Source organism: Aplysia californica, unplaced genomic scaffold (assembly GCF_000002075.1).
Source record: "Aplysia californica isolate F4 #8 unplaced genomic scaffold, AplCal3.0 scaffold00050, whole genome shotgun sequence".
NCBI lineage: Eukaryota > Metazoa > Mollusca > Gastropoda > Aplysiida > Aplysiidae > Aplysia > Aplysia californica.
Window position 1 is genome coordinate 302493 of NW_004797320.1, and position 20379 is coordinate 322871.

Below are 20379 nucleotides of genomic sequence, written 5' to 3' on the forward strand. Positions count from 1 at the left end.
TCTCTCTCCCCCTCTCTCTCTCTCTCTCTCGCCAACTAACACAAACATATATACACAATCTCTCTCGCTCTCTCTCCCTCGCCCTCTCTCTTGTTTTCTCTCACGCACACACACACGCACACACAGACACACACGCAGGCACATATACGCACACACACACACACACACACACACACACACACACACTCTCCTTTCCTTCCCCCCTGTCTCTATCTGTCTGTCTCTGTCTGTCTGACTCTATCTATCTATCTATCTATCTATCTATCTATCTATCTCTATCTGTCCATCTATTTATCTGTCTATCTGTCTGTCTGCCTGTCTGTCTCTTTTTCACGTTCTCCCCCTCTCTCTCTGCCTCTCTTTCTCTCTCTCTCTCTGCCTCTCTCTTTCTCTCTCTCTCTTTCTCTTTCTCTCTCTCTCTCAGAGACACGCACACACACACACACACACTTGCACGCTCTTCTATTTATTTCCACTCACAGTCAAACTGTCCTGAATTATTACACATCTGTCAGTCTCCCCGTTTGTATTTGTCACTGTGACTATGCCTATTTACATCACATTGTTCATTCCAAATGGCCAACACCCTGTATCAGCTGTCGTATTCCAAGCTAATGTTTCAAACTTACTTATGTGTTTATATATATGTACATACATATTATTTCTATAGTCGAAATGTTATATGATTTCTCATAAAAAGTTCTCGCCAACAATTGATTTTTCACCCTTTCATTGCTTCTATTACCTCTAATATTCAATGCACACTTCTAATCATATTCATCTGTCTGTCTGTCTGTCTGTCTGTCTGTCTGCCTGTCTAACTTTCAGTCTATCTGACTTTCTGTCTGTTGGTCTCACTGTCTGTCAGTCTATCTGCTTATCTATCTGTCTAGCTCTCTCTCTCTCTCTCTCTTTCATTCTCTATTTTTCTCTTTTCCTCTCCCGTCTCTCTCTATCACACTCACACACACACACACACACACACACACACACACACACACACACACACACACACACACACACACACACAAAGAGAGAGAGAGAAAGAGAGAGAGAGAAAGAGAGAGGGAGAGAGTGGTGCTGAATTATAAGGATACTTTTTCTCTTCCATATATATGTACATTAACTGGACGTGCTACTAATAATGCAAAGTATATGCTGTCAAGGGTGCTCAAGTTTTAGACAGTAGTAATATCTTTTATCAAAACAGATAGGATGTTTAAAACAAAAGTTTTTTTTATGTTTGATATCAAGGTATGGTAAAACTTTTTACTCTTGTTTTTGGCATTTGGACAGTTTACTTTCTTGTATGGTTTTATTTGGAATAATATCAAAAAGCAAGCCCAGGATAGGGAAAGATGGAAAGTGTGTTTTTTAGCCTAGACCCTGATGCAGGGTGAGTAAGGTGATGATGATGATGATTTTTTATATTGCATATTTAAAGTGGTTTATCTTTTCCTCAGCCTGGGCGGTGGCACATTTTTAGGTCTTTGCTGTTTATTGACTGGTTGTGAAACATTTGAAGAGGCCATCGAGCTTGCATCGCAGGGAGACAGTAAAAATATTGACAAGCTGGTAAGGGACATTTATGGCGGAGACTACTCCAAGTTTGGCTTGGCAGGAGAGACCGTGGCTTGCAGGTATGTGAATTAGGTCAAGACATAAGCACTGACTGTTTTTTCCCTTCTTCTTTGTGCAATGTTTGTAGTTTTAAAGCCATGAATATGTATTATTGTTTCCTTTATTCTTTGTGTAATATTTCTAGTTTTGACAGCCATGAATATGTACAATTGTTTCCCTTTTTTTTCTATAATGTTTCTTGTTTTCAAAGCCATGAATATGTATTATTATTTACCGCAGAAAGTATGCAGCAATAATAAAATGTCTGGAGGGTTTTTTGTATGTGCTACATAATATTTGTAAGTACTTGTAGTTAAGACAGATGACTCATTCTGTTTCTGTGTCTCTCTTTGCTTTTATTTCAAACTTCAGACTAGATTCTACATGTTTCAGAGCCAAATGTGCTATTGTGATAAGAATTATTTTTGTATTATTGATGTGCTTAACACTTTCAACTGAGTGGCTCAATTTTAAATTACATTTACATTTTGTTTGTTTCCTGATTTAGCAACTTCTGAAAGTCGGTTTTTATCAATTTAATTTGATGTGTGGTACTGTTTTCAGTTTTGGTCACATGATGAGTAAGGAAAAACGAGACACTTCATCTCGGGAAGACCTAGCGAGAGCGACACTGGTTACGCTGACCAACAATATCGGGTCCATAGCTCGCATGTGTGCCAAAACAGAGGTGAGACTCTATGACCACCGCCATTCACTCAAAGTTTTTTAATCCCTGAAATTTCATAATGTTCTGATATAGTTGTAGAAACTGCCAGTAATCATCTCCTTCAGATACAAGTATATCAACTGACATTCTCTTATCTGTGTGCTCTTCTTGTACTTGTTATGATAAGCACCTTCTGTGGCAAAGTAACTAACCAAATACCAGGCACCCTCAATATCTTGATATATGACAAATTTCTTGTTAAAAAATTAGATGGTCTCCATTATTTGCTGTTCACTTTTATAGTTCTATGTAAACATTGCTAGAAATTGCTAAAATGTATGGTTGTGTGAAGTAATGAAATGTTTTTCATCATGTCTTCTGTATAGTGTCTGTTTCTGTATGTCTGCATTGCTAATGTTCTTTGTTCACTTTGCATCTTGTCTCAAGTTCTTTTGTTTCTCTTCTATAGCTGATGTGAGTTACAGTCACTTTATTCATTTCTTGACCACCAATCCTGCCCTTTGTTTTTTGTGTCCTCTGATGTTGAGAATGTGTAAGTTTGATTTCTCAGCATGAAATCAGTGTTTTCAACTTAGTCTATTTCTTCAATGCTTGACGTTGAATAAGTCGGTCTAAGATTTGTCTCATATTTTTTATCACTTTTATAGTGTTGTCTTGTTGTCTTGTCCTTTTTTATGTTTTGAAGTTAAATTGGTGTGTTTCATCTTTTCAGAAAATTGAAAGAGTTGTATTTGTGGGCAACTTTCTGCGAGTGAATGAGATTTCCATGAAACTGCTGGCATATGCAATGGACTTCTGGTCCAATGGGTCATTAAAAGCTCTGTTTCTCGAACATGAGGTGAGGAACTATAATCTTTGCTTCCTGTGTACTGTAATTGTTTTAAGAAAGCGTGTAACTGCTAGTATCCTTTTTAGTGTTTTAGTCTGAAAGAGATTTTATTTGAAACAAAATTGATTCTTTTCTTCTGTGATTGATTATTTTGTGTTTTACATGTATGTTAAGGTGAATTTCGGAAATCTTACCACTCTGCTTGTAAGGTTTAAACTCTATAAAGTTGCTTATTTTGATGTTTTTTTTAGAATGTCCTCATGTTTTTTATGTTCTGTTACTCTATGAATGGGGGTGAATGGTTTCTATGAGCAAATGAACAATTTACAGTGCTTTTTTTCTCAGAAAAAGACTCTTTTGAGCTGAATACAACCGCATTTATTATGTAATTAGATTCACACAAAAATGAGATGCATGTGTTATTTTCAGATTTCCTCTTAAGAAGAATAGAATAATTTTACTGATATAGACTGTGAGACTTCTTGTAAGTTGAAAGGTAAAGATTCTGCAATTGCAAGTTATGTATAATGAAAGTACACATACCTGTGTGTATAATATATGACGACATGTATAGTTTTCAAACTTCAGCACTCTTTCTTGCAAGCTTTCTCTTTCAATGGGGTTTAAGTCTCTCTCTGTAGTACTGTATATGAGTCCCCTCTCTGTATTGTAAACTCACTGCTCTCTGTGTTTGTCAAACCCATATATATGCAGCGAATGTATGAAGAACTAAAACTTTTTTGGCTATAAGTTGCTATGTATATAAGTTTTCTTTTCGTAGGCCATAATGACACCTACTAAAGTTCAAATAAATTCCGTCCTCAGGGATATTTTGGAGCAATGGGCTGCCTCATGGAATACCTTCATCTGAACCATCCATGGCAGCAGTAGGCTCATATTCTGAAAGGTCCAAGATTTCACAAGTTCATCTTTGAGGGCACACTCCTGGGCACAAGTAAATTTTACTCATGTTCACTAACATTACCAAGACTGCTCTTTTACTTCTGACCAAAATCAGAGGAAAGAGAAGTGATGATGACGCAAAATGTCCAAAATTGAAATGCAAGTTTCTCAGCAGTGTATCATCCAGCTGTATAGTTGAGGAGAGTGAAAGACTTTTTTGAGATAGTCAGGATGTGAAATGGGACCAGATGTGTGTGATGTAAAGAGCCGAGTGCCACGCCTTATGCACATAGAAGTTATTTATTTTAACTGTTGTGATAAATTCAAAAATCATGTCTAAATCTTTGCAAAACACATAGCAATTTCTGAATTTTGGATACTGAGAAATTTTTCATCCACATCTAAGCTTCACATTAACATAACTGTATCTGTTCTGGGCATTGTGATCTGTATAGAATGTTTATGAATGCTTGTAGTTTTTGTATGAAAATGTGATATATTTTAAATTATTCTTTGTCATCTCTGTTTTGTTTTTTTAGTTATGCTCTTAGAAGAAGATGACTTAAAAGACCATTGTTCTTACATTTTTCAGCACCATTACCTACAAGTGAATGACAAATTTGTTTTTCTCATTTCGTTCAGTATATGATCCTTCTTATATGTTTACAACATGTTCATCCTTTTAAAGTTGTTTCCGATAACTCAGACTCTCAATTTATACCACCAAAACATATCTAACACTTCCCATTGGTTGTTAATTGTTAATGATTGTCCAGGTTGAACATCTGTAAGCAATATGGTGAGGTCTTTTTTTTTTTTTTTTTGGCATAGAGGAAATTTTTGTGCTTTTCGTGGTAGTGGACAAAAATGGCAAAAATGTCCTCCCCGTGAAAATGGCAAGTTAAGTAGTTGATCATGTTATAAATACTAAGGGAAGCAACTTACGCAAGGCAATCCATACCAGAACATCAATAACCTACAAGTACAATGCTTGTTGTTTTGTTTTTTAAAATTTGTTTTGCTTTATTGGGGGTTTTTTAAATCGCCAATTTAGATTGTGATGAAAAACAATACTATGAGTACTAGTAACACAATGCTACAGTAACACTTTGCACCACAGAAGTTCCTGTGTTATCCCCAGTAATGCCACCAGTGGTGACTAGTACTAGTATGTACGCCTAGGTTACTCAAGTGACTCATCTCCCATTCACCAGCGACCGTATTGTAACTACGAGTCTCTGGTGAGCAGAGATAAAAATCGCTACAGACTTTGTACCTACTGTTTTCTATCCTACTATTGATAGTTCTGGGGCGGGGTCACATGGGTACTAGTACTGTAGTACACAGTGACCATTATCAGTGGCTTTGTTCAACACACAATACATTACTTTACAAAAGTATTTTTTCCTCCGTCCCTTTTTTTCACATGAGAGTCCATACCACAAAAGTTCTTTGTCCAGTCAGAGTAAATATCATTTGTGTGATTTTTTTAGTCTTTTTTATGTAAAAAAAAATAAAAATAAATAAACACTTATGAAAAAAACTTTCACAGTAACAAAGAAGATCTTTACAGCCTATCAGATGACCCTTGTTTGCTGTACTTTCTCTCCAGAGGGACATGTTTTCAAATGACCCCATAGTTTTGGTATGTCTGTAATTGAAAAGACAAAATGAAAGAGAAAGATTTTTCAAACAGATGTCTCCATTAATTGTCAGAAGGGAAATGAAATTTCATGCAAAAGAAAGAATGCTTTAAATTGCTATATTCAGTTATAGCAATACTTAACTTTGCTGAACAGAATCAGGTCTCAAGTATTAACCTAGTTTAGCATCTAATTTAAGGAAAATATTATATCAGTTTTAGATTTTGCTTATAAGCTTGTGGCGGCTCTTTAACTTGTTGTGTAAAGCGATATTTTAAAAAGTTTTAGTGTCTAGTGTTGGTGAACTAAAGAAGCATGTAACAAAGATAACTGTATTTGTAATCTGTTTTGTCTATATTGTGTCCTGATAGTGGGACATATGACACTGGAGCTGTTCAGCATTTGTCCAGTATGCTTAGGAATATGAAGGAAACCAATTGTGAAGCATGCTGACAAAATGAGTTACTTCTCAGATTCAGGCCTATGGAAATAGATACATCACACTTATAGGTAAAGTTTTAACAATTTATAAGTTTGAAATAAAAGATATGTTATACTTAAACAATATGGCATCTATAGAAAATCTACTAATTTGACCCTAGTGTCAATTTTTGGCCAATATTTCTATTTGTGGACTGCGAGAAGTAACTCATTTTGTCATCACCCTTCACAATTTATTCCCCAACTTGAAATAAATACTATTACCATAACTCTTTAGATTTTATCGAAGATTTATGTGTGTTATCATGGTAAAATTCTTGTGCTCATCAAAGTTATGAAATTGAATAGAACATTTTTTCACCAGTTGGGCAATTTTGTATCGATTTTTGACGAGTACCTAATTCCCCCGTGTCATGACGCATATTTGTTGTACTTCGATGTAGGGAATGTCTGTGCCTGTCAAATGCTGCTCACTACTAGTGATCAACCCTGTTCTTGCATTCGTATTTACAAGTGTTTCATCCTACTAGACACAATGTATCATTTCAAAGAAAGAGCATGTGTTCTCCTATCAAGACATTGTGGAGTGGAAAGATTCTTGGAAGGACAAGGAAAATAATTGGGAAACCACCTGGAATTTAGGTTTTTATTTCCATGTCTTAGACCAAGTTCATAACCTAGCATACTACTGTAGCAGGCCTTGTTTTACTGATTTTGTTTCAAGATAATTTTACTATTAAGAAACATGATCCTCTTGCATGGAAAAGACATTTGATACTCTACTTGCCTTCCCCTTTTTTTTAAAAGAGAGCTCAAGAGCTCTCATCAATTTCTTCCATTTGAGTGCATTTGAAAGGCGGAGAGCCTATAGATACAAGGCAGCATGTGTTTGTCAGGAGTTGTGTGGAAAGAATTGCTTTCACAATGACCTTAATATATTGACTGTCTACTATGGAGATAAGTATGTTCAAGGGTGTGTGCATGCATATGAAACACTGCTTGTTCTTTGTCTCAAATGTTGGTTTTTATCTGAAAAGACTAACAATGTCTTTGAGATTTATTTGTTCAATTTGGTGTCACACGGGCAGAATTTTTTCATTTGAGGTCGAATTTAAACTGGCGTGTTTATTGTGAAGTTAATTTTTTGTTTGTTTCACTCTTTTACACTGCTTTCTCTTCTGCAGCAATGATGAATCTGATTTTTTTAAAGTCTTGACAGTCATTGTATGAATTGTCGATATCTACAGTTCTGCCTGAACACAGCATTGAGTAGGCCCATACTTTGTATTTAAATTAAAGAAACTTTATATTAAAATAATACATTGTTTTGTATGATTTCTTTTTCTTTTTATCCCACTGAAGATGGATAAATGAATCATTTGAAAGAGCCCTTTTTAACTTGGAAGTCTCACAATATTTTAGTGACAATAATTTGCAGAAACAATTTTAGGGGTAAGCTGTCCTCAGTTAATCAATGGAAATAAAACTTAATGATATGGACTGAGAGCTATGTTTTCCATTAACATTTGATTTTTTAGTGCTTATTACTTTACTGTGAAAAGCCAAAATTCTACTACTACTACTGATTAATCTTGTGCTAAAAGATTGGCACTCTCAAGTTTTATTTCCTCTTCATTGATCAGTGTCGCATAAGATGAGTAAATACCTTTGCAGATGATTCGTAACTCGCTTTGAGGTTGAGTTGAGTTAAAATTTACTGGTGAATCGGCAGATTACAAATCACTTAGTGCCATCTTAGTTTGGTAGCAGTGTTGGTGAGTTACTCTGAGTAAGACTTTTCTCAATCGGGACTTACTCTGGAAAAAAAGGACACTTTGAAAAAACAACTGGGGTAGTTCTTTTTCTCCATACCTCTTATAAGATCTGCTGAATTTTATATTCAAACTATGTGATGATGATCATAATAGTATTATGTATTGATATTTGTGCTCTTTGCTTCACTGTTATGTGATATGTTGTATTCATAAACTATGTTGAGAGTAGCTGTAAACCGAACTTTCAACGAGCTTTCTGTTCTCTGGTTTGTTTCCTTTTTTCATGGTTTTTATCATTTTTCTTTTGGATTTTTTTTTTTTGGCTACTGTTTGTACGGCCAATGGTTTTGGCATTTTTAACACCTGATTTTAATTATTGAAGTAGAGGATTTGATTTAAAATTGATTTCAGAAAGCACATACTCAACTCCAAGAAAGGAAATGATATGATGCAAACTAAAAATTGTAATACCCCAGCGGCGGTGCTAGTGACTGAAGTGTCTTTAGGCCATTCCCAAAGGGGGGACATTAACCTGTTCTTATGCACAGTAGAATTGTAAATGGGCTGATTCATGAATATCATGCTCATACTGTGCCTGAACTCCAACAGGGAACTGCTGCTTTTTCTTTTCTCATCCTTACTATCGTCATATTTCCTCTACTTCTTTCGTATGTTTGTCACATTCTTGTGAGCCACTATTTCCGGGGTGCCTTGATAGTCGAAGCAGACTTTGTGCTGTTGAAGCTAGAGAGGTGAGCAGAGTAAGCCTGATTCCCTGTAAGGACTTCTCTGTTGACCTTCACCCCTTGGCGTTCGTATGACCTTATGCAGTTGCGAGCGCCGTAAAACCTCTACTAAAACAAAATATTGTAAAGTTTCTCTTGAGAAGGAAAGTGGTTTGCAGACATATTCTACCTTCAATCTAAATCAAATGTTTAAACACTGCTTAACAGAGTGAAATATGCCATTCTACATTGTGTTGCTACCTAGAGACATCAGGAAAGAATAAGAAATCCCATTTGATACTGCTTTAAACTAAAAAACACAAAAAAGAGAGATTGTTGAGTGTTAACTGAAATACCAAACTTCTAAAATGAAATAATCTATTTAACATGTCTAGCACTAAAGACACTTTCTCTTCCTAATTGCCAAAATATCTTTCCGGTGTTGCTTCTTACATTTTTTGTCTAGCAGTCCTTAAACAGCCCTGTACTGAGGGGTTTACTTATTCTTTACCCAAATCATAATCAAATGTGATTTGAAACCAATTTAATGTACTAATGTGTTTCGAACAGCCTGGTTCTTGATTGTTTCCAATATTATTGATTTTTGTGTACTGATCACCACTCTAAGAGCAAGAAAATGCTTGATGTCATTTGTAGTTAAAATATGTAAATGGATTACAATTACTGGAACGAACCATTATTATTTTTATCTGAAAGATGAAAGGAAACAAGATGTAGAAATGAGGTTCTATGGTTTTTCTGCATTATGATATACACAAGAACCTTGACTTGTCTAGATATATGAAAGAGCAGGAAGTTCAGTGAAAATGGTATTAGGAACTCAATTAAATGGAATACTGCTTCAGAAAGAATCTAAAGTAAGCTGCTTTGCAGAGTTGTGTTCAGAGTTTTTATAATGGATACAAGGCACTGTAAAATTGCCTTTGGGCTGATTCTATTTTGTCACTGTCATTCTACCTCGTCAGCTTGCAAGTTGACGTGCTGTGACTCAAAATGAACTTACAAGACTGAGCTTAGGTAAAAGAAATATTCAAAGAACAATGAACTTCATTTTGTACATTTTTCTTTCACCAGCAGTAACCGCCTACTCTACTACTTTTATAATGAGAGATTGTAGCAGCCTACACAACTAGAAGTGTTTTCTTTTCAAGTTTCCAGAAGACACAACTCTTTTGTTGGTCATAGTTGCTATGAAAAGATGTTAACACCAAGTCCTGGGTGAAAATAGATGAACCAACATTATTAAACATGTTATTTCTTGAAACACCCTCCCAGTGCAAAGAGTATATTTTTATATTTTTGCTGATGACTTTTCTCAGATTATATGGCAACTGAAGACTAAGAAAATGTTCATGAGACAGCTGTGTGGTGAAAAGAATTAAAGGAGAAGGTTGTGCTTGGCGCTGGGAGTTATTTGGTGGGAGTTTTGAACTTCTTTGTCAAAATCAGTCAAAGAGCTTAAGGAAGTTGAGCATGGATCTATTTTATTTGTTTTTCACAAAGTCTATACTGTAAAAAAAAAAAATCAAAGTTACATTTTTTTGTTGTGTTTTGGGGGAGGGGTCAGGAGAGAGAGGAGATACTTTACTTTTTTTAATCTACAAAAATTTATTTTATGTTGACATAAGCAAAAGTGTCGTATTTTCTTTGTTCAAGGTTTGATTTTTAAGCGGGGGTAGTAGTAGTGAGGTGTCTCTTCTAATTGTGAATTTGAATTGGTCACTAATCATAATATGTTCCTACCATACTACTCTTCTCTCTTTGTATAAAGGGAAATGTAATAAGGTACTCATCCCCAATGATCTTGGGGCACTGTATATCATTCATACATGTCACCACTGGGACCCAGAGAGACGTTTGTTTCTGTCACTTAACCCAAGCATACACAAGATTTCTTGTGGAATGACAAATATGTTCAGGGTATTTTTTCAACGTGGAGACCAGTAGGCTTCTGTGTTTTTTTCAGATACAAGTAATGGTTATGTTTATACTTTTGTATGATTCAATTTGTTTGTACGGTTGCCATTTTATTCTATTATATTTATATATGCATTGCTGTGAAAGACTTTATGATTAATATATCACTGTGTTACATTTGAGATGGTGGGATAGATATAATGTATTTTCGGTATTACTTTACATCCTTAAGTTGTTAGATGCCTTTAAAGGAACCATATATTATGGAATATTTATGGTTTGAAAATGACTGGGATTGTCAAATTCCTGATATTGCAGTGTTGTTCTTGGATGAACTCAGGACTGCGTACCGTAAAGTTTACATTTTCTCATCTTCATATTTGTTGGCTGCATATATCTGACCTAATTAGTTCTCTATTTTCAGGGACATCATATTCTACAAAATTAGAGATAAAAACCTGTCTCAAAGTGTTAGTCATAAAGTTTTGTCTGTTACTGCTGGTTGTTTTCCCTTATTCACTGTATGTAACAGTTGTAAGTTTGTCAGCTTAAACGAAATTGCTTTACATCGTCACCAGAATGTGTTTGACTCTTACAAGTTGTAAGCCTGTTTCCTGTTTTATTACAGCAAGTTTAGTTAAAAATATAATTATATGCAAGTGTTAATAGTTTCATAATGAAAGAGACAGTTTTCAAGTTACAAGCTTGTACAGTAGTCTCTGCCCAAGATCCCGGCACCGAGAGCTAGGAAAATGTGAGGTCTAAGATGAACCAGAATCTTAGCCGTATGGCCAGGGGGAAGAATCCACAGTAACTCAAGGTCAGGCCCAAAATCTGTACAATGATCTCCCCTTACTTTGAAATGAACTGACGTGACTCCTGGGCACTGAAACTGAAAGTTCTTTTCAGAAGTCAGTTTTTCCTTCTTTTTTGTTTTGTTTTGTTTTTTGTTTTGGGAGGGGGTGGAGCTTTAAAAAAATACTGTGTCAGAGGGCTTCAGGTAATGCCCCCCACCCACCAAAAAATATTTTGCTTTCCATCTCTGACGGAGTTCCCCACCCATGTCATGATGCATCATACAACAGATGACCACATTAGGCAAAGGCGATCGGACAGTCCAAGGGTTTGGGAATCAGTCTGTTTAGGAAGTTCGAGCGCAAAACTGAAAGACGAGAGCGATAGTCGGGGAAACGAAAGCTTCCACGAGTTAACAGTTTTATGGAATGCAGTCTGATGCTTGCTTGTAGGCCCTCCCCGTCTAGTGTGTGATGTAAGATTAGGCAGACGGCTCAGGTGATCAGAGAAAAGCAACGCGTCGACGAGTTCACACCTTGGTGCAATCCCGTCTTGGGCAAACATTGTAACCGCTTATTGAGATTTACAATAGAGGTGTGATCACCTTCATGAAAGTGGATGGTCCATGATGCAACGGAACGTACAATGATCGCACATTTTTGCCACTTGGTTGACCTACTGAGCGCGCCCAGGTTTCTTTTTCTTTCTTTTTTTCCTTAAGGCAAAAGAAAAGTATGACCTGAAAAGCTGAAAAGTGGGATCTTAGCCGAATGTAGCTCTTTCAGTGCAGGTCAGAGCGGGATCTTGGGAGCGAATTTTATATAGTAACAAGTCTGTTTTTCCAAAACCTCGGGATCTTCGGCAAACCGGGACCATAAGCGGTGGGATCTTAGGCGGAGACTTCTCTATTACTGCCCACCAAAATGTTTGGAAAAGAATGAAGATTTGATGTGTGAGGATGCAGTTGTACAGTACAGTACAGGCAGGTAGATACCCACCATAAATGAGGAAAACAAAAAGAAAAAAAATGCAACGTTTAATCAGTGGGCGCCTTGACTTCTAAGAGTTAATGTATACTTGTATTCCTTTGCAATGTGCCCTTGTATTCTTGTGTAGGTTCAGACGATTATTCTATCGTTATGAACTTATAGGAATAGATTTCTGAGCTGGCTGTTCATGTTCTGACTCCAGATTTGACAAATATGTGAATATTGCTTCTTCAGCTTAGCATGTGGAGGAAAAAAGTAGTCAGAGATCTGTTGTAACCAGATTGTGCCGACAATTGAGGTACCCACTCCTTTTGTTACTTTTAAGGAATACAATTCTGCACTGGGCAGTCATTTGAAGGCTCTGTGCCTCACTTGCAATGCCTTCTTTTCTTATACTCTCCTATTTTAAGTAGAGTTTATTTAATGAGCATTCTCCTTTTCTTTATTTCTTTTGTTCTAGTATTTCTTCTCAGTGAGATTGTCTTCATTGTTTATCATTTTTTACTTTTAAAAGAAAGTGTAAGTGTATGTGTATGTGTGTATGATTGTCCTTTTTTAAAAATGTTTGTAATTGGCATTGAGTGTGTATTGTTGAAAAATTGTTAAGGATGGGATCATAAAAGTATGCAAAAGTGCTTTGTTGCTCATATCTATTGTGTACTTTAAAGCAGAAAGCCACTCTATTATCGTATTGTGCCAGGTTTGCTAATCAAAACTTTTTTTGAGCAATAAATCTGGTCTAACCAGTTTGCTCAGAATTTTTTTTTTACATCAATTTGTCCTTGTGCACTGTTTTTTAATGAAATTTTTACCGTAATATTTGATTTCTCCTAAATGAGAAGCTTGGTCAATTGATTGACATACTTTATGAATATATCCAAGTGGTGTCACTACTACTAGTATGAACCACCTTTGCACTGCAGGCAGATATTGTAGTTTCAGCTGCAAAGAAATGTTCATGTACAGTTACAGCTTCCTGGTTTTCAAATGTCATGTTCATTCTTTATTCCATGTAACTGACAAGGGTTCTGATCAGAAGAAGAGACATAGTTTAGTAGGTTTATGTGGTATCTCTGAATTTTTTTACTTCTTGTAATTTCTTGCTGGTTTAAAAAAAATTGTTTCCCTTTTTTTTGTTTTTTTATTTTTCCTGGAGGTTGGTTGTTGTTTTGTTTTCATTTGTTACTGGCTTTTGCTGTACAAGTAAAAGAAATGCATGACGAAACCATTCTGTATGTTTCTGTTGTTCTGGTTAAGTTTGAACCTTCTGTTGAATGATTGTTGAGTGTCATTTATGGATTCTATTTCCTCACCATCAACTTATTATTTCTGTCTGTCTGTTGTTTTGCTTTTTTGCCAAGCTCTAAATGACCATTAGCATGTATAACTTTGGTAGCTCATACTCATGCTGATTTCTCAGTCTCAGACGTTTGGTTAGCTTTTGTTGAAATGTGCAATGCAGTATCCCTATAATGGATGTAGTATTTAATTAGTTGAAGATGCATTGTAATAATATTAATGATAGATCTAGTTCATCTGTCAGTGTCAAAAAATATTTTAAAAGACAAGGCCATGAACAGAAATGTTTTTGTCGATCAGGTCCAATTACAATAATATTCTACAAACATCAGTAACTTATGTAGGTCATGTTTTTTTCGAACTTCAATTTGTAATATCCCTTTGAGTATAGGGCCTATATAGGTACGTGAGTCCATTGCAGAAGTTGATAAAAAAATTGGTTAATAATTTCTTAGTCGGATTGACATGTCTTTGAAACTGAGTAATATGTTGCAATCCCTTGATTTTTCTTTCATTCGATTGATTTGTCAGTTCTTTGATTAATGAAATAATGAAAAATGATTTTCTTTACCTTTTTACAGGGAACGGAGTCGGGGTTAGAACAGTGTTGTCAACATGTATTATTATAGTGGCTGTGAGCTGTTTCATCTGAGAGGCCTCACCTAGTGAAAAAAACTGAATTTATTGTGATCTGTGTTGTTTGTGGGGAGGCTGTGTTGAACCCTTCAAGCGATTTGACATGGTGTATGCTATCGGCCTTTTTGGTTTCCCAGTACTATTTTACGTTGTTGATATAGCAACATGTCAGACAGGAAGTAGGGTACCAAGGTCATTGCAAGCTCCTCTTGTCAAAATACGTGTCATGAAAGTCAGGCAAAAAGAATGATGCTTTCCTGATTTCTGAATGTTGTGTAATAAGGGGATTATTGTACTTACTTCTTTGGGATTTTCATTTGTGGATACATCTGTACATATATGTACATGTATAAATAAAAGTGGGCTTTCGTTACCCATATTCAGAACTATAATTTTTGAGTGTTAAGAGATGTAAATATTCTCTTTGTGTTTGTCATTAGTGTGTGTGATGTGTGATGAAAGTGTTGTCGCATGCCTTTGCTTTAAGGAGATTTTTATATTATTAATTGCTTCCATTTCCTGCCTCAAACAAATACAATGAAAAAGATTCTAGACTGATTTTTCTTTTTTGCTGCTGTGGTTGCGTCCAACATAGTTTAAAATTAATGTAATGGCAATATTTTTAAAATGTTAGAGCAGTTCTCAAAAGATCAGCCTTAAAATGCTGCAGCAATTTCAATTTTGTAACGATCAATTTTATTTTTCGTTCTGATTTTCTGACTTGAATTCTATCCACACTGGTTCTTTTCTTTCTATTTTTTTTTTCATTGAAAAATTAAGTAGATAGACCCATAATACTTATACATGTAATGAATTTTCAATACTGCTTATAGACTCAGCCGACACATAATTATGTACAATCAGCAGTAGACCAAAGGCACTGCAGCGACACATTTTGAAATTACAACATAAACAAACCAGAAACATGAAGTTGTATATTTCTTAGTTCTCATATTGTTGCTTGACATTGTATGTTTCAAATAAAGAAAACAATGAAAAATCTGTATATTTAACAAAATTATGCCTCAAAACAGTATGTCTTCAAGCGTTGTCGAATGACCAGAATGGGTGCCCCCACCCTCTCACCTCCTTTGCCCCTCCCCCGGGCTCCTGACTCTTTCTGCAGCCTTTCTTCTGCTTCTCCTTGGCTCCTTTCTGCTGTCTTTCAGCCACACCCCAGATCTTGGGTAAGATCTACACCTAGCCTTCTCGGACAAGGGCAAAGAATCTGGGGGTCCCGTGTGCAAGTTGTGCTCATTAAAGAACTCTAGGTGGTCCAAAATCTAAGTGTAGGCTTCGGCCGCCACCCGGGCAGAATTCAAAATTTCCTACCAACTGAAAATGTTTGGCATATCCCGCGCGCTCATATGACCTTATGCAGGTGCGAGCGCCGTAAAACACTTACCAAAACAAAATGCAGACAGAGAGACGGGCACTCAGGGACAGATCGAGAGAGACAGGGACAGATGGACATATTTGGAAAGGGGGGGAGGGGTAGCTGTTCTTTACTTTACCTGACTCTTGGTCAACCGATTTTCATTTTTAAAAAGAACTAGATATATGGACAAATGTAGAACAGCGTAGCGGTTAGACGCTTCGCTGTTGCATGCAGAAGGCCCGAGTTTGATTCCCGAGCAGGGAATATATTTTTTTTATCGAGGATTTCCGTCTCTCTGCTGTTATGCTGTACCCCTCTCAGCCCATGCTGGCCCTGACAGCCCGGGTCTAATGCATTAGGATAAAATTTAGCAGAAAATGTTTAATGTAGGACTGAATCTCATACGATATGGTGAGAAGCAAGATTTTATATTCTTGTTGTGGAGGTAATCTTTCGAGGTAACTAGGATACCGAATAGCTATCAGCTCGGTCAAAGTGTACGATCTTTGGCTCGGTCCGACGTTGTGTCCTTCGAAAAGCACTTTACACGATCGATTTTTCGCATTTGACTCTGTCCTTTCGGAAATGGACGTTAAATTCGGAGGTGTGGCCTCTTAAATAAGCTGCTTAGATCTATAGACCTAGTGTTTGCAATGGGCGTTAAACCTGAGCAATTTCGCATTTTTAAACTCCTTTAAAATCAACTGGTTAGCCGTGGCTTATGGATACATGCGTGTATCTTCTGTTTTCCCGTTTGAAACCCACGACCCCGACTCCAAGAAAAGTTTCTTTTAATGATAAATATCGGGGGGGGTGAACCTGGATATTTAGATTAATTTTTGTTGAGGGTAAAGATTTTTTTAAATCTTCAAAATAGATTTTTTTTTCTTCAAAAAGACCCACAACACAACACTGGGGCTGTGTGAGGAGCCCTGGACATTCATACAAACTTCAAAAGGCCAATAATTTCGTCAGAGATTCTAAGCAGGGTCACACCAATTTTACTGACGAAACTGTCCTGCTACGTGATGTATCTTGGCCCGTTTCAAAGACGTAGGACAGAACAAGCAGTGGTACATGTACCCATTTTTTTGTTTATTTATTTATTCATTTGTTGGTACAGTGTTTTGACTCTCCCACCTGCACAATTTACATCATTTTAGGAGGCAGGCTCCAACCATGCCTGTCAGAGCCATCCCGGGCTGAGGATGATACAGCATCCCAGAAGAAAGAGCGAGATACCCCGGTACTCGATAAGAATTTTACCCGCTCAGGAATTGAATGTGGGTCTCCTGCGAGCGGCGGTGAATCGCCTAACTTTTTTTTTGGTAAGTGCTTTACGGCGCTCGCAACTGCATAAGGTCATAATATGAGCGCGTGGGACACACTAAAAGTTTTCAGTTGGTAGGAAATTTTTAATTTTGCCCGGGTGGCGGCCGAAGCCTACTCTTATTGATTTTAGACCACCAAGGGATCTTTAACATTGCCTAACTGCAACACCACGGACGTCGATGGTTGTAGTGCGAACCTGAACCATAATTTACAAAGGCACGGGCTGTCTATGTCCAGATGCTTTCTTAGCCTCATTCTCTTGTGTCTTTCTCCTTTGTCTGCCAATGTTTACAATAAAAAATAAACATATTTTATTCATCTGTTTATTTTTATTTATTATTTTACATTTTTATTTCATTTTTTGTGTGTGTTTGCTTGTTTTTGTTTTTTGATTTTTTTAAATTTTTTTTTTTTTTGGGGGGGGGGGTTTGTTGTTTGTTTGTTTTTGTTTTTCGAGGGGGTGGGGGGTGTGGCTTAATGCATCACGCGTCCTTTATCTGTGATTTTTTAAACCAAGATTTGTCTGTGGACTTACTTCCTTTATCACGTGCCGTAATCAACCCCCACCCCCGAGCCATTGCCAACATTGTGGTCCCCATCCAAAATGCAATAAGTAATAACAATAATAGCGATGGCAATGCAGTAGGAGCCTGCTGGTAATAGTGACATCACTACATGTATTACATGTACCACCATCGATGCCATTGCTAGCAGGTTAGGCTAATAAAACCTGAAATATAGGAGTGAAAGGAAAGGATACACAACAAAAGCTGTAGCTTAATCTTTGACCCCTTCACTGCTCACTGCTACGGCGACGTAGGGTCGTGTCTCCTCTGTGTGCTGTCGGTGACGTGTCCGTATTTCGAACGACTCCTTAACATACATGTATTTTTAACGTGACAGATTTTTTAGTTTTAAATTTGTATATATGTGGGTGCTTTAAGGCTTTAATTTAAACCCATTTATTGTTGAGTCAGTCTCTCTGGTTGAACTATACGAATAATAAGGGTACTCCTGTGTTATTATACCCCATTTATAATAAGATTACCCCCCCCCCCAAACCAACAACATATCCTCCCTTTCTATCCCTGCTTCCTCCACCCCATCCTCTCATTCCATACGTTCTCCTCCTCCCATTCCCTACCCCTAACCCACACCCCCATTGCCCCCTCCCTCCCCCAACCCATCCTCCCATTCCCCACCCATCTCCCTCCTCACATTCCCTACCCCAAACCCACACCCCCATTGCCCCGTCCCCTCACATTCCCAACTCCTCTTGCCTCTAGTAACTCCACCCATTGCCTACTGTGTGTCAGCAGTACCGACACCTCGGTTAATACGTCATTGGCCGTGCTATGGTACTTCCACTGCCGTGCCCACAATGAGCACTATAATTTATAAAGTTTTGCTGGTCATCATCATCAATGCCTTTCACCCCTGGCAGGGTATAAGCCACATACAAGCTCCTTCTATTTATCTCTGTTCTGGCCCATCCTTCCCTGCTCGATCAAAGTGAGCTTCATCTCTCTCATGTCCCTTTTCACACATACCCTCCATGTTTCTCGTGGCCTTCCCCTACCTCGTGCTCTCTGTGGGTTCCACTGCAGCGACTGTCTTGTGATGTTTCAGCTGGGATTTCTTCTAAAGGTGTGTTTTGCTGGTGCGAGGACTTTAATTCATTAGATTCTATAAAATAACATTACAGTGAAAAAGTGGTTCATTTTTACGGATATTGTTCATTTTCATACAGCATGCATAATCACTATCGATTACTTTTGGCGACGTAACCCTAGCACATAAGAGGGTTAATATTAATAGAAGACAATGTACGCAATATCTGAGCACCTGGTCTGCCTTTTATTTTCTGGCCTTATTTCTACACATTCAGAAGTCTTTTGTTTTTAATCACTCAAGGTAGGGAATTAGGTTTTCTTGACTTAAACTTAAACCAACAAGTCCGAGGGGCTGAGAACAAAAAAAAGAAAAAAAAAAGAAAGAAAAAGAAACACACAGTTTGAGAGTCTGCAGGGGAGAGAAAAGTTTTGTATACGCAAGGGTTGTCTCTGCGAGATCAGCTCACTATCCCTTTCGTTGTGAGGTTGAAAGTGTCGGTGGAGAGGGGACAACGACGATACCGAACTCCTAAACTAAAACACAGGAATGTGCTTTTACTCGAAAACGTATTGTCTCATCGCCCAATTCTCGGGCCTGGCAGTGTAGAGGTTAATTTTTCTAAAATAATCTAAAAATTGCAAACACAGATCAACACAGTTTTGCATGCTGGATTCTTCATGAGAAAGTACACGTAATGCAAAGTAATCGGTAAATAGCAGTTCATAGACATGCATCATTCTCGTTTTTTGTTTTTGCCTGCGGCCTTCGAGAATTACCGTTCAGTCTGTAGGCCTACCTGATAGCAGGGGAGCTCTGGAATTGGAACGGTTCATGCATCATTGCTGAGAACATGATGCTGAATAGTGTTGGTGCCAACACATAGCCCTGCTTCACTCAATTTGTCACATTTGGTTTTGATTAGTATTGTTTTTTAGAGGCACGGGACTAGAGGGCAGGGATTGCCGGTTTTGGGCACTGGTCTTAAGGGTAGGGGTTTCAAGCGTTATAGCTAACGGGTTTGGGCTATAATTTTATAAATTACGTGTCGGTGGTTTATCATTCAGGGACTAGTAATTTAAGTAAAAAGGTGAGGGTTAAAGGTTAGGGTTTTAGAGATTTGGTTTGAGCCAAGCCGTGGATGTTAGGAATTCAGGTTTGTGGTGTGTGTCTTTTCTCAAAGCTTTAAAACAAGGTTGTCATTACCTGTGGTCCTCAAGGGAAACACAAAAGAGGAAAACCCACTCCCATCTCGGTGCAACACTGGGCAACAGCAAACATAAACACGATAACAAAATCACGAAACCGAGCGCTACACAGATCGAGAGAAAAACACAATACAGGCATGAGTTTAAAAAAACAAAATAGTGATTTGTTCTGTGCCCCTATCACTATTATGTCCTGGAGAGGTAACTTACGATTACGACCATAAGGGGTAATCCATGTGTCCACTATTGAAGAAGAGTAGGCCTATACATTTAGTTGCTTCCCTTAATTCTTTTACTCTAAAATTCTATCTTGCCATAAAATTTAATGCTCCCAGTCATTTGTCAAGAGTTCCCCAGCACGAATCCCTCGGCTAGGGGAGTGGTTTATTAGATGCACCCATCTGGTCCCATTAGTCATAGCAGAAGTCACAAGCCATCTTGACCTTCGTTTATTCTATTCCGCAAAAGAAATAGATTCTACTCTTCTCTACTACTACTACTACTACTACTACTACTACTACTACTACTACTACTACTACTACTACTACTACTACTACTACTACTACTAC

The 20379-nt window shown here is 37.4% G+C and overlaps 1 protein-coding gene across 2 annotated transcripts in view; it reads left to right on the forward strand.

The window, feature by feature from the left end:
• Positions 1–7442, forward strand: part of LOC101854626 (pantothenate kinase 3) — a 44345-nt gene extending 36903 nt beyond the window's left edge. Inside the window, exons 5-8 of one of the 2 annotated variants that reach the window (XM_005092638.3) lie at positions 1464–1640; positions 2185–2308; positions 3021–3146; positions 3963–7442. In XM_005092638.3, the coding sequence (XP_005092695.1) occupies positions 1464–1640; positions 2185–2308; positions 3021–3146; positions 3963–4028 (493 nt within the window). In that variant the 3' untranslated portion in view covers positions 4029–7442. Of the gene's footprint in view, positions 1–1463; positions 1641–2184; positions 2309–3020; positions 3634–3962 lie in introns of those variants that run through there. The other variant, XM_013079383.2, reaches the window with a different exon arrangement.
• Positions 7443–20379: the final 12937 nt, after the last annotated feature.